General features: G+C 49.8%; 1 protein-coding gene across 1 annotated transcript; it reads left to right on the plus strand.

Annotated features, from left to right (window-relative positions):
• Positions 1-5,476: 5,476 nt before the first annotated feature.
• On the plus strand, positions 5,477-14,959 carry LOC136580182 (uncharacterized). Its single transcript, XM_066580531.1, has 2 exons — positions 5,477-6,628; positions 14,129-14,959. Exons 1-2 carry the CDS (start codon positions 5,533-5,535, stop codon positions 14,731-14,733), a joined length of 1,701 nt encoding a protein of 566 aa, XP_066436628.1. The 5' UTR covers positions 5,477-5,532; the 3' UTR covers positions 14,734-14,959.

Here is a 14,959-nt window from a genome sequence, read left to right on the forward strand (position 1 = left end):
CATACAGTACATGGTACATACCTCGTTGTACCACATTTACTGCTCCTCTGCTCTCATCCTCGGGCCCAAACATTGTCACTGCAGGGCCGGCCGGACATCCATCCTGACCCCCAGAAATCACACACACAGCTCCACTACATCCATCATGATCCCCAGACATTGCACACACAGCTCCGCTACATCCATCCTGATCCCCAGACATCACACACACAACTCTGCTACATCCATCCTGATCCTCACAGCTCCACTCACTCACTCCATCCATCCATCCTGATCCCCATAGCTCCACTTACTCAATCCATCTATCCATCCTGGTCCCCACAGTTCCACTCACTCACTCAATCCATTCAACAATCCTGATCCCCACAGCTCCACTCACTCACTCCATCCATCCTGACCTCTACAGCTCCACTCACTCCATCCATCCTAACCTCCACCGCTCCACTCCCTCACTCCATCCATCCTCACCCCCACAGCTCCACTCACTCCATCCATCCATCCTGACCCCCACAGCTCCAACACATACACAGAACACAGCACAGTCCTACATTTACTGAGCTCCCCCGTGGTCATGTGATCCCTGACTCCTCCCACACATGATATCACATGACATGACATCATCGGAGGTCCTGGATGCTGCCAGCTCTGCAGGTCTGTGTGTCCCCTCATGATAGGACTGCTGGAGGAGGGTTAACCGGTGCTAGGAGGCAGTTCCCCTCCTGCACCCACCTTACTATGCCACTGTGTCAAGGTACAACAATACCAATGTGATTTCCAGCCAGAGAGCCGTGGCACCCAAGTTGGGAATCACTGGCCTAGCCTAAGAATCGAATGGGTCCAAAACTTGACCTAACGGTGCAAGTCCTATTACTGATACCCAGATGATCATGAGTGGAGGATGTGTCGTCTTATTACACCTGAAGGGACCTCTTCATTGTCATCATTTTTGGGAGCATCAGTGGTTTGACGCACACCGATCATATATTGGTGGTGTAGCGTCTGAGGAGCAGGACCACAACCGAGGAGATAGCAGGGTAGATTGAGGCCTTGTCAGAGGGTTCTACCATCTCCTCCCCTGGGAGTAGCACGGGACTAGAGATGAGCGAGTATACTCGCTAAGAGCAATTGCTCGAGCGAGCATTGCCCTTAGTGAGTACCTGCCCGCTCGGCGGCGGGCGCGGAGAGCGGGGAAGAACGGAGGGGAGATCTCTCTCTCCCTCTCTCCCCCCGCTGCCCCCTGCTGACTGCCGCAACTCACCTATCACCCGCGCTAGCAGCCGAACCTTCTCTGCCGAGCGGGAAGATGCTCATTAAGGACAATGCTCGATCGAGCAATTGTCCTTAGCGAGTATGCTCGCTCATCTCTACACGGGACCCGTCCAAGTTACCATTGGGGGAAGTTTCACGGGGGTAACCCAAGTTGTGGTTTAACTTAAAAAGTCCTGTCACTTGTGACGCCACCGTTCCTTCCTCTGCGGTGAATCCAGATGATAGAAAGAAGTAGTCCACACACAAGGAAATGTTTAAAAGCAAAGCTGGGAACGGTCGGCAGTGCTCCTTTGGCCTCCTGCACATGGGCAGAAATTCCGTGATTTCCCGCAGAATTTCCGCCCGTGCCCGCTGCCATAGGATTGCATTTGATATTGCAATCCTATGCAGACCGCGTGGAAACTCGCGCAGTAAACAAATCGCGGCATGTCCTATTGCTGTGTGAGCCTCGCAGAGGCCCGCACAGAAACGTCACTGGTGAAGTGCCGGCTCTGCTCTGCACATGTGCGGCTTTAAGCCAGCTGTCCCATCACAGTGCAGAGAGAGAAGACGCCGGACCGGTGAGTATAAGGTCAATACCAGGGCACTGGTCGCATCCGACTGCGAGAATTCTTGCAGCGGGATCCGACCCGGCTGTCTGAGGGCGACCTTTACTTGAGAAAAATATTAACAGTCCAAAACAGTAGATACACACCAGCAAGGAATGGTGCAAAACACAAAGTGGTGCGACAGTGAGTACAAATTAAGGGTGGATTCAGACGACCGTATATCGGCTCGGTTTTCACGCCGAGCCGATATACGGTGTCCTCATCTGCAGGGGGGGAACAGGAACTGAGCTCCCACCCCCTCTCTGCCTCCTCTCCACCCTCTCTCCGCCCCTCTGCACTATTTGCAATGAAAGGAGGTGGGGCAGGGGTGGGGCTAAGTGGGCCGAATTAGCCCCGCCCCCATCCCGCCTCTCCCCATTGCAAATAGTGGAGAGGGGGCGGAGCTCAGAGCACTGCTCCTGGCTCTTCCAGCCTCCTCCCCCTGCAGAGAGAGACGACGTATATCGGCTGGGCGTGAAAACCCAGCCGATATACGTTCGTCTGAATCCAGCCTAAAGGATAGCAGAAGATAATAATGATCTTTATTTGTATAGCGCCAACTTATTCCACAGCGCTTTCAAGCATGGGATAAATGCAAACAATATAGCAATTACAATGTGAGGTACAACTCGATTGAAACAAATGGGGTGTGGGTGGTACAGGAGGTACAAGGTGGGGGGAACGAAGCATGGAGAACACAGGCAGCAGGGGATTTCATGCGGAAATCAGTTATTAGGAAGCAAACGGGGTGGGGCGGTAAGGAGATGCAGGGGTAGAGGTCGTATGTGATAGGCAGGGTGGAAGGTGTGGGGAGCCATAGGGAGGGGTTGGGGACTAGGTCAAGGGATTTGGTATGCCTCCCTGAAGAGGTGCATTTTTAAGGCACGTCTGAAATTTCGTGCATCAGGAATTGTTCAGATGCCCTGGGGTAGAGCGTTCCAGAGGATGGTTGCTGCTCTGGTGAAGTCTTGGAGGCAAGCATGTGAGGTTCATATTAGAGGGGTGTTTAGTCTGAGTGTGTTAGTGGATTGGAGTGAGCAGACTGGGTGGTGTATCGACAGGAGGGAGGGGATGTACGGTGACACGGCGTCATGCAGAGCTTTGTGGGTGAGGTTGAGGAGTTTAAATTTAGTTCTGCAGTGGATGGGCAGCCAATGCAGCGACTGGCATAGTGCAGAGACGTCTGAGTAATGGCTGGATAGAAAAATGAGCCTAGCTGCCGCATTTAGTATGGACAGGAGTGGAGCGAGTCTGGTGCGGGGGAGGTCGATAAAGAGCGAGTTGCAGTAGTCAAGTCGGGAGTGGATGGGGGCGACCACGAATATCTTTAGTGTGTCCATGGTGAGGATTGGCCATATTTTAGCAATATTTCTGAGGTGCATGTGGCATGTTTGGGCCAGAGATTGGATATGGGGGGTAAAGGAGAGGTCAGAGTCCAGTGTGACCCAAGGCAGTGGGCATGCTGTCTGGGGGTTATGATGGTGCCAGACACTGGAATGGAGATGTTGAGGGGAGGTCGTTAGGAAGGCGGAAAGACGAGGAGGTCAGTTTTAGAGAGGTTAAGTTTGATAAAAAGGGAGGACATAGTGTTAGAGACAGCGGACAGACAGTCGGTGATATTTTGGAGGAATGGTTCAGAGACCTCACGAGAGGAGGTGTATAGTTGGTGTCATCAGCGTAGAGATGGTAATGGAGGCCAAATTTGTGGATGGTTTGTCCAATTACGGCTGTATAGATAGAGAAGAGAAGGGGACCAATGACCGAGCCCTGGGGTACCCCAACAGTGAGAGGAAGTGGAGCAGAGATAGAACCAGCAAAGGAGACACTAAAGGAGTGGTCAGAGAGGTAGGAGGAGAACCAGGAGAGAGCAGTATCCTTTAGACCAATAGAGAGGAGCATAGTGAGAAGGAGGTCATGGTCGACAGTGTCAAATGCAGCAGACAGGTCAAGGAGGATTAGTAGGAAATAGTCGTCCCTCGACTTTGCCATCATCAGGTCATTTGATACTTTTGTGAGGGCAGCTTTAGTCGAGTGTAGAGAGTGGAAACCAGACTGGAGGGGGTCGAGGAGTGTGTTGTTAGAGAGAAAGCGTGTGAGGCAGAACATGATCACATGACTAACAAACAGATATATTTTCCAGACAGACAACTCACATACCAGACAGTTAACCCATTCAGTGCTGCAGCTATGCAATACACATTACTAATTCATCACAGCCTTTGGCAAAGAAGCAAATGACCCATGTCTTTCCACTTTTATCTGCTACTTTTGGATATTTCCCAAAAAGCATGAAAACAGCATGTAGCATGGTAGGTGCGCCATGGCGAATTTTGTTAAGCCATGCATCTATCCCTTACCTAGTACCTTTTGTGCCACCACAAAGTAATAGTACCTCATGGTCAGGGCGAAGACACATGAGCATGTTTTTCTCCCCTTATACGGCCGTGATAATCACGGCCATATAACGGGACAAAACGAAGCCACTGATCTCAATAGGAGTTCAGTGGTTCCGTTTTCACTAGCTCTTTCCTTGGCTGTGAATACTACAGCCAAGAAGAGATAGGACCTGTCCTACCGTCCCTGCACGTAGTGAACACATTGTGCAGGGAAGATCGGGCAGCACCTATCTTCCCGCGGTTTGAAAAGCCGCTGAAGGGGAAAAAACGTCTCTCTATCTCGGCGAGCGTAGTTGCGCCTATGACAGTGTGTTTTTGCCCTGATGCATCCCCAGGATATATGCACATGGCGGAATCCAATGTGAATGTTTCCATGTGGATGCCACCTCTAAAAACAGCAGCAGAAATTTTCAGCTGAGCTTCCACAGATTCCAACTGAAAATGGCGCCGAATCTGGTCCAAAAGGTGACAGGTTTGTTCTTTTTTTTCCACATGTGGATTTCAAATTCGTGTGGAAAATAATCTGTGCTATATAGACTATGGGGCAGATTGTCATTAAAAGTAATGGGATGCATATTTGCCGCGGAAGCAGTGCACTTCAATGGGAGTTATAAGAAGGGCGTAAGGATGTTGCGCACGGCTGTCTCTGTAACGCCCGGCGAGATGGTCGGGAAAGAAGTCATAGTTCAAAAAGTTTCCTTGGTGCTCAGGTTTTGAGGGGTTTGAAAAAGGAGGTCATGCTGTCCTGTTTCTTGTGGCCTCGTGTCGCAGTTCTCTGCGCTGCTCAGTAGTCCGCCCGTTGTAATTTGAGGGTGGACGGACTTAGCAGCATTATTAAATGCATTGAGCGGCTGCTTCCAGCGCTGACACCGGGGGAACGACGGGGAGGATGAGGATAAAACATCCCCGGATTCCATGGGTCACCTGCAGTCCATAAGCTCAGCTCATAGGGTTAAAAGTAGGTGATAGATTCCCTTTACTGCAACACCTAATGTAATAAAGTGTGATGACATCATTATCTGACATTTCACATCCTGGCACATGTATACTGTACACACAGAGCTGGACGTGGGCACTGGGCACACGCAGAAGGGGGCATTTGCTATACACAGGGCATTGCAAGCAGTGAGTGATCCTTGCCTATGTCTGCACTGCTGATCTCCTCCCACCAGTTTACACTGGAGTGTGCTGGAGCATGCTGGGAAGTCAGAGAGGATGAGGAGGAGTTTGGCCTGCACTGATATACACGGAAGTGTGAGCTGTGCTGCAGAGCTTCAGCAATGTCTGCAGGCATGGAAGATCTGCTTGCAAAGTTCCAGGCAGAAGCTCTGCTGAGAGGTAAAGAATGGATTCAAGAGACCATGGCAGAAGCCCTTGAAGAGGAAGGAGCAGCAGCTGATACTGAGGATTCCCAGCCATGTGCTAAGAGGGTTAGACCACTTGAGCACAGGAGCCCGTCCCCAGTGCCCAGAACTCTGTGCAGAGTAAGCAGCCCCAACAGGGACCCTCCAGGAGCAGCCACTGGGCAGTGCCCGGCGTCAGAGGGGCTTCATCCTGGGAAGAATGCAGACTGTGATATGAAAAGTCTTATAAACATGGCCCATTGTGAAGATGAAGAATCATCAAACTCATCTGATAGCTTATCCGAATGGGCAGCAACTGCCCCAGATGATGATATCACCTCTGTGGAAGATGTGCTTGCCAAGGTCCATGCAGAAGCTCTGGTGAGAGGTCCAAACTGTCTACAAGACACAGTGGTAGAAATTCTTGAAGATGAAGGAACAGCAGCTAATACCCATTATTCCCAGCCATGTGCTAAGAGGGTTAGACCTCTTGAGCACAGGAGCCCGTCCCCAGTGCCCAGAACTCGGTGCAGAATAAGCAGCTCCGACAGGGACCCTCCAGGAGCAGCCACTGGGCAGTGCCCGGCTTCAGAGGGGCTTCATCCTGGGAGGAAGCTCTTCAGATTAGACTCTGATTTGCAAGATACTGTTAACGAGGCCCACGATAAAGATTCACAGACTTTGTCTGATGTGACTTTGCAGCGTGACGCAGACAGTGGACCAAGTAGTGCTGTGGGTGTTACTGTATCCATGTCGGATGATGAGTCCAGTGTTGACCACAGTGGGCAGGACTACATTAGTCCGTTAGCGGACTCTCGGCCAGGCCAGAAGTTATCAGCTCAACTCCCAGATAGTGGTAGCAGTGAGGGGGTTCCCATTCCGGCCCACGCCAATCGCACGGTTGAGGTGTCTGATGCAATACGTATGGAAAGGTTGATCCAAAGCTGTTCGGCTGCAGTATTGCTAGGTCAGCAGCATGCAGCACGCAAAGGTCAGCAGTATGAACCAATACCGGTTAGTCTTCCTGCGCCAGGTAAGGGTTTGTATTTGATAATCTAAGAGAAACTCAAGAATAGCAATTCCTCAATTTCCCGATGTTATTGAAAATGCTGGGTGCTAGTACTGGCATGGGCAAATCACATTTTTGCCCTTCTTCAGGTAGACCATTATTTCTTAAAGAGGACCCATCAGCTCTCGCAGGTCTGTTTTACTTATATTCCCATAACAATTCTTAAGAATCTTTTTTTAGAACTCTACTCTGTTGTTCCTCCTAGAAATTTATGAATAATTTGACAACAGGGTGTGATCAGTTAGGGGTGCGTTCTTATTGTCCTGTCCACAGGCGTTGCGGTATCCCACGGTGGATCCCCGCCGCCAGGGAGCAGGCGCTTGGAGACGGATCTCCGCGTTCAGCCTATCTGACAGATAAACTGACCGCGGAGAATTGCGGCAATTCGCAGCATGCTGTGAATTGCGGTCCGCGAGCGGAGAATCACTATGATTCTTCGCTCGTAGACAAGGGGGCTGTGCTTTCCAGAGCAATGCTATGGAAATTGTGCATTGCGTTCCCTGCGGACAGATTATCGCCACGGGGATCGCAATTCAAGAATGCTCGTGGACAGGCAGCATAAGTACTTATATTCTCATAATTCTTTTTCTAGAACTCTACGATCTGCTGTTCCTCCTAGAAATTTATGAATAATGTGACAACAGGGCGTGATCATATAGGGGTGCGTTCTTATTGTCCTATCAGTGCTGTCCGTGTCAGGCTGGATTCAGACGAACGTATATCGGCTGGGTTTTCACTCCCAGCCGATATACTGCGTCCCTCTCTGCAGGGGGGAGCCTGGAAGAGTCGGGAGCAGTGCTCTGAGCTCCCGCCCCCTCTCTGCCTCCTCTCCGCCCCTCTGCACTATTTTCAATGAGGAGAGGTGGGATGGGGGTGGGGCTAATTATTGGAACTTAGCCCTGCCCCCATCCCACCTCCTTTCATTGCAAATAGTGAAGAGGGGGCGGGAGCTCAGTTCCTGCTCCTGGCTCTTCCATCCTCCCCCCCCCCCTTCCTGCAGATGGAGACACTGTATATCGGCTTGGCCTGAAAACGAGCCGATATACAGTAGTCTGAATCCACCCTCAGGCTGTGTATGAATAAACCCCTTATATAAAAGGAATGGTATTGCCCAGTTATCAGTTTATTGATGAACTTCCAGGAGGAATAACTGAGGAACCGCACAACATAAAGTTCTAAGAAAACCTGCCCTGCAATTATTTCAAGTTCAAGAATTTACTAAAACTGATAAGTCTGGAAATGGTGCAGCTCCTCTTTACAAGGGTAAGGGCTCCTTCACATGGACTTATTTGCGTACGCAAAGTATGTGTGCTCAAAATGCAGAGAATAGAACCCAGTGATTTCATTGGGTTTGTTCCCATTTCCTTTCTTTGCACGAAAAAAATAGGGCCTCATAGAGGTCTATGGGATGTGCGCAAATGCGCAAAAGCGTCTCGTTCACGGCACAAATGTGTTGTGCTTCGGTGCAAACAAAAACGCATAGCAGAAAGTGATACATCCTGATGACTCGAAGCCTCCTTCACATGGATGTATTTGTGCAAGCAATACGCAGAAATTTCAATGGTTTGTTTCACTTGCGCCTATTTTCTCTGTTACGACAAAAACAAAATTTAGCATGCTCTCTTTTCCTGCGGACCTGCGCACTCAAAGTCTCATAAAAATCAAATTCGCGCTAAATACGCCAGGAGATATGTGAAACAGTGCGTAATTGTGCAGAAACAAAGAACACATCTGGAACTCGGACTAGTTAGCCGTTTCAACTGGTGCATCTTTGTTTGCTGTATGCGGCCAAAAAGTACAGTAACGTACACAGATGTGCGCAAAAAAAACATACTTTAGTCCGCAAATGCGTTCGCAAAATGAAGAGAAAGAGAGACTTGTTATTTGTATAGCGCCAACTTATTCCGCAGTGCTTTCAGGTAATTTATTACCCCCCACCCAGCTGGGTACTCATTCTACCGACCTCGGAAGGATGGAAGAATCAGTCACTGCATTCTGCTGCCTTAACACTCTGCCCCACACGAGGCCCACTATAAGCACATGCTTGTGTGAAGTGGCCTCAGGCCTCACGCACACGGGCGGATTTTTGCTGCGGAATCCGGTGTGTCCAGAAGTCAATGGAAGCCATCTGACCCGCGCATTCCGTGGGAAAAGGAGTTTAAAAAATAACTGTACTGCGCATGTCCGACAGCGAGCTGTGTGGACCATCCACAGTACAGAGAAGCCAAAAGAAGACAGGTCCGCGTGGACGCCAGGTAAGAAGATGACAGGTACGCAGCGTTACCCGCCTCAGTCAGGGATTCCGCAGCTGGAATCTGGCCCTGCCGTGTGCATGAGGCCTTACTGCACCTCCACGCTCCTCTGATTTTATATGGAGACACACAGGATGCTTTTGTGAAGGACTCTATGAATCCTGAAGAAAAGTATTTGTAATATGCGCCGTTGTATTCCAAATCATGGAGGAATGCTCCGCTAAAAACGTTGCTTCTAGAGAAGAATACGGTGTCTGACAGAGGAGCCTATGTACTATGGAGGACATCACATTTACTGCAATCTACCCTCTCCCTCCCCTCCCCAGCAGCATACATGTGGGTCAAACCCCTCTCCCTCCCCTCCGCAGCAGCATACATGTGGGTCAAAGCCCTCTCCCTCCCCTCCGCAGCAGCACACATGTGGGTCAAAGCCCTCTCCCTCCCCTCCGCAGCAGCACACATGTGGGTCAAAGCCCTCTCCCTCCGCAGCAGCACACATGTGGGTCAAAGCCCTCTCCCTCCGCAGCAGCATACATGTGGGTCAAACCCCTCTCCCTCCCCTCCGCAGCAGCATACATGTGGGTCAAACCCCTCTCCCTCCCCTCCGCAGCAGCATACATGTGGGTCAAACCCCTCTCCCTCCCCTCCACAGCAGCATACATGTGGGTCAAACCCCTCTCCCTCCCCAGCAGCATACATGTGGGTCAAACCCCTCTCCCTCCCCAGCAGCATACATGTGGGTCAAACCCCTCTCCCTCCGCAGCAGCATACATGTGGGTCAAACCCCTCTCCCTCCGCAGCAGCATACATGTGGGTCAAACCCCTCTCCCTCCCCTCCGCAGCAGCATACATGTGGGTCAAACCCCTCTCCCTCCCCTCCGCAGCAGCATACATGTGGGTCAAACCCCTCTCCCTCCCCTCCGCAGCAGCATACATGTGGGTCAAACCCCTCTCCCTCCCCTCCGCAGCAGCATACATGTGGGTCAAACCCCTCTCCCTCCCTAGCAGCATACATGTGGGTCAAACCCCTCTCCCTCCCCTCCCCAGCAGCCTACATGTGGGTCAAACCCATTTTCCCCCTCCTCAGCAGCATACATGTGGGTCAAACCCCTCTCCCTCCCTCCCCAGCAGCATACATGTGGGTCAAACCCGTCTCCCTCCCCTCCCCAGCAGCATTCATGTGGGTCAAACCCGTCTCCCTCCCCTCCCCAGCAGCATTCATGTGGGTCAAACCCGTCTCCCTCCCCTCCCCAGCAGCATTCATGTGGGTCAAACCCGTCTCCCTCCCCTCCCCAGCAGCATACATGTGGGTCAAACCCCTCTCCCTCCCCTCCCCAGCAGCATACATGTGGGTCAAATCCCTCTCCCTCCCCTCCCCAGCAGCATACATGTGGGTCAAACCCCTCTCCCTCCCCTCCCCAGCAGCATACATGTGGGTCAAATCCCTCTCCCTCCCCTCCCCAGCAGCATACATGTGGGTCAAACCCCTCTCCCTCCCCTCCCCAGCAGCATACATGTGGGTCAAACCCCTCTCCCTCCCCTCCCCAGCAGCATACATGTGGGTCAAACCCCTCTCCCTCCCCTCCCCAGCAGCATACATGTGGGTCAAACCCCTCTCCCTCCCCTCCCCAGCAGCATACATGTGGGTCAAACCCATTTTCCCCCTCCTCAGCGGCATATGTATGGGCCAAACCTCTCTCCCTGTGCTATGATATAACTGTGTGACCAGGCCCCCCACACTGCAATATATGTGCTTGTTGGAACCTCTCTTCCTCCCCAGATAGAGGTGTGAGCTTACTCTTAGGCCGCTCTCACACAAGTGTTAGCAAATTGCCGGGTTCTAAATTGTGTTTTTCTTTTTTCGAACGCACTGTACAGCGTTCAACAGCGTTTTTAAACTGACGCCATCATTGTGATGGGTTGTGTTAAGAATTGCTAATTTGCACAAAAATAAAGCAGACAATACTCAAATTGCGGCATTAGAAACGCTGCGTTTGAATCCTAGTCTGCGAGGCCCCATTGAAATCGGTGGGAGCATTTTACAGCCTTTAGCGCAGTGTTTGAACCGCCGCACTGAACGCTATAAACAACGGTGAGTGTGAGAGGGGGCCTTGTGCTCCCACGGGCATATTTACCATCGGTATTATGTGCGGATTTTATACGGACGGACAGCATAAACCTCACAGATTTGCATTGTTTATACACACATGCATTTTTCACTCATGCGGAAAACTTGTTTTGGTCGGTATTGCAGACCAGAAATCGCCCACGCAAATCTATTGGAGCGTTAAAAATCTACAGTGAATACGCATGATCCACGCTGCACATGCTTTTACGCAATAATATAGGAGGAATCCATTGGTGCTCCTTCTGTTTGGTTTTCATGCATGCGAAAAAAAAACCTAGTGAATACGTGTGCAAAAAAAACGCAGCAAGGACCAAATCTGGGTAGTTTTGGTCCGTAAAAACGTTGCGTGTTTCACGGACCGAAACTGCATCCGCCTGTGTGAGTCCCCCCCTTACGCTTCGGGCTCATTCATAGCAGCATTTATTCTCCATTCAGGCTTTCTGTCCTTCGGTACCATTTTTGGAGCAGAAAGACAGAATTATGATGGGGTTTTTAAAATAGCGGAAAGCTTTCTGTTTGATTCCACTCCATTAGGTTCAGCTTTTTTTTAAGCCCAGTTTGCAGCGCTTTAAAAAAATGGAAACCTAAGAGAAGCAAACGGAAAGTTTTCTGTTTTTAAAAAAACCTCATGGAAATCAATTTTGGTAAAAACGGATCAGTTTAATTCCATTTTAATTCTGTCTCTGCTCCAAGAAACACAACAAAGAAAGCCTGACAATAGGATAAACGCTAATGTAATGTGAGCCTACGGGCCCTTTCAGATGGGGCAATTAATTGGCGCTTAACTTCTAAATGACGCACCTCTTTTTTATTTTTTTGTTTCATAATTAGTAAAACTTTATTGTTCTTATTGTTACTTTTTTTTTTTTTTCTTTTAGTATCCATAGGGAACAACAACTTGCGATTAGGGATGAGCGAGTATACTCGCTAAAGCACTACTCGCTCGAGTAATGTGCTTTAGACGAGTATCTCCCTGCTCGTCCCTGAAGATTCAAGAGCCGCCGCAGCTGACAGGTGAGTTGCGTTGGGGAGCAGGGGAGAGCGGGCGGGAGAGAGAGATCTCCTCTCCGTTCCTCCCCGCTCTCCCCCGCAGCTCCCTGCCCTGCGGCGGCCCCGAATTTTCAGGGACGAGCAGGGAGATACTCGGCTAAGGCACATTACTCGAACGAGTAGTGCTTTAGCGAGTATACTTGCTCATCCCTACTTGCGATGCTTTGATCGCTCCTGCAGTATGATGTCATGCCATAGGATACTGCCAAGACAGCCCTGGGGCCTTTCAGAAGGCCCCCAACTGCCATGACACCCACACGTCTCCCTGCAATTTCATCACGGAGGGGCCGTCAGAAATGACAGTGGCATTTAAAGAGTTAACAGCGCCGATCAGCCGCGCAGCTTATTGGTGCTGTATGAAGAGAGATCTCTTTTCATACATACCCCAATGCTGCAGGGTGTAAATGTACGCCTTGCAGCAGGAAGGGGTTAAAGAGACTAAGCTTGTGGGTTGAAAGTAGGTGACTGTTGAGTCCGGGGATCTAAGTGTTATACTTACCTCCCCCGGTGTGAGCACTGGAAGCCGCCACTCATTGCATTGAGCGGCTCTGCTAAGTAGTCTGCCCATTATAAAATTATACGGGTTGACTACTTAGCAGCGCTGCTCAATGCACTGAGTGGCGGCTTTCAGCGGTGACATCGGGGGAAACGATGGGGGAGGTAAGTATAACACTTAAATCTCCAGACTCAGTGGTCACCTTTTTTCAACCTAAAAGCTTGGCTTACAAGGCTAAAAGAAGAAATATTCTCTTGGTTTGGCATCATCTCTGTACCGATTGGGGAGATATATTACTTTGAATGGAGTACGCGCTTGCACACAGAAGATTGGGTTTCCCAGCCACAGATTGTCATTGCGGAGCTAATATAGCTTCTACGCATGCGCGATACTTTCAAGATGGCCGCGGCTGGTGACACGGCAGGGAGATCTTGCGCGATGGATTATCTTCCCGCGCCTGCGCTATGGATACATGTCTGCGCATGCGCACTAACTCCAGTGGGACGCCAGATCAGAGTGACGGTCATTGAGAGGAACGGGAGTCACTGGAACACCGGCAACTACCAACTGATGTGTGTGACCATAATGTATCACACCTGTGGATGGGGTGGGGGCTTACAATGTGTGTTCTGTCTATTGGATGTAATTTTTTGTGTAGGACTATTTATATGTGGGATATCACAGTTGTATTTGAGCTTGAGAAAGGCCAACATGGGCGAAACGTGGCCTTTTTGTATGTGATGGAGGAATAAAAATCTTCTTTATGGATTAGCACCTCTGATGCTGCCGAAGTTTTTCTTTACTCTGAAGTGTCAGGAGAAGGTCCTGGTTTTAGAGCTACTGACACAAAATTCAAAGCCGTACCGCATTGTAAACTTTAACAGTTGATGATCATTCCATAGCAGCTTTGCGTTACCAGAATACACCTTTAGGCTGGATTCAGACGACCGTATATCGGCTGGGTTTTCACGCCCAGCCGATATACGTCGTCTCTCTCTGCAGGGGGGGGGGGCCTGGAAGAGCCGGGAGCAGTGCCCTGAGCTCCCGCCCCCTCTCTGCCTCCCCTCCGCACTATTTGCAATGGGGAGGGGTGGGGGCGAGGCTAATTTGTGAAATTTAGCCCCGCCCCGCCTCCTTTCATTGCAAATAGTGCAGAGGGGGCGGGAGCTCTGTTCCTGCTCCTGGCTCTTCCATCCTCCCCCCCCCCCCCCCACCTGCAGATGAGGACACCGTATATCGGCTCGGCGTGAAAACCGAGCCGATATACGGTCGTCTGAATCCAGCCTTAAACTGGGTTTCTCTAAATTCTTCATCCATAGTGGTGTCTTCACATTAATACTTGTAGGCCATATACTTCACTAGTGGTCCTAATAAGACCCTTGCTTTGGTTTGCCCACCTAAAACCTTGAAACCTCACCTTTAACGTGGCTACCAACGTTACTTGTATGGGTGGACGTTATACTGGACTATGATTAGGTAGGTTGGGAAGAGTCTGTGTACGTACAAATGACATTTTTTGTCTAACCTTGTTCCTGTAGATCTCCGACCACGCTTGGTGTGGATTCTTGGAAACTATTTTATTACTTCAGTATACAGAAGAATGTCGAAGATACCAGATGGACGACAGTTGGGTTTCCCGCGTTCAAAGGCCACCATTCGCTGGCTGGAACATGAAAAACTTCCTTGGGATGATGTTATACCTGCAGTTTCACATTATGCAAAAAAATACGGACACCCTGATATACTGATTGTGCATGCTGGGGAAAGCGAACTTGCTTCTACTAGGACAAAGGAACTGACTCAATATATACGGGATGATCTATTGAAGTTGAAATCTATACTTCCATTAGCAGTTATTGTATGGTCGCAGATGGTGTGCATACGTAAAAGGCCAGCTCCATATTCAGGTAGAAGACTTGACCGGGCCTGCAACAAGATCAACAACGCTGTTTCAATACATCTTGAAGGTAGTGGTGTAGTGTGCATTAACCACAGTAATCTGTTGAAAGAAACATCTGACTTGTTTAAAAGAAGTGGACTCACCCTTACTTTAGTAGGTACTAAAATATTCTGCACTAACCTTCAGGAAGGGATTGAAAAAGCACTTCAACTTTGGAAGCAGTCACATGGTGTGAATGCCTAACCATACGCTGATAGGCAATTTTCATGGTTGACTATCTCAGTTATCATTCACAGTTGACGACCAGCTGGCAATGTCTGGGTCCCAGGAAGTGTCCCCACGGCTATTGGGGAATGTACATCTCTTGCTTCTCCTTTTCTGCTTTTAGTTATAAAGTATTGCTTTGAACTATTAACTTTTTTTCTGGTTTGTCAAGTTCTCTCAAACTTAATAAATCTGTTTCATTTTG

This window comes from Eleutherodactylus coqui, chromosome 10 (genome assembly GCF_035609145.1).
Source record: "Eleutherodactylus coqui strain aEleCoq1 chromosome 10, aEleCoq1.hap1, whole genome shotgun sequence".
Classification (NCBI taxonomy): Eukaryota; Metazoa; Chordata; class Amphibia; order Anura; family Eleutherodactylidae; genus Eleutherodactylus; species Eleutherodactylus coqui.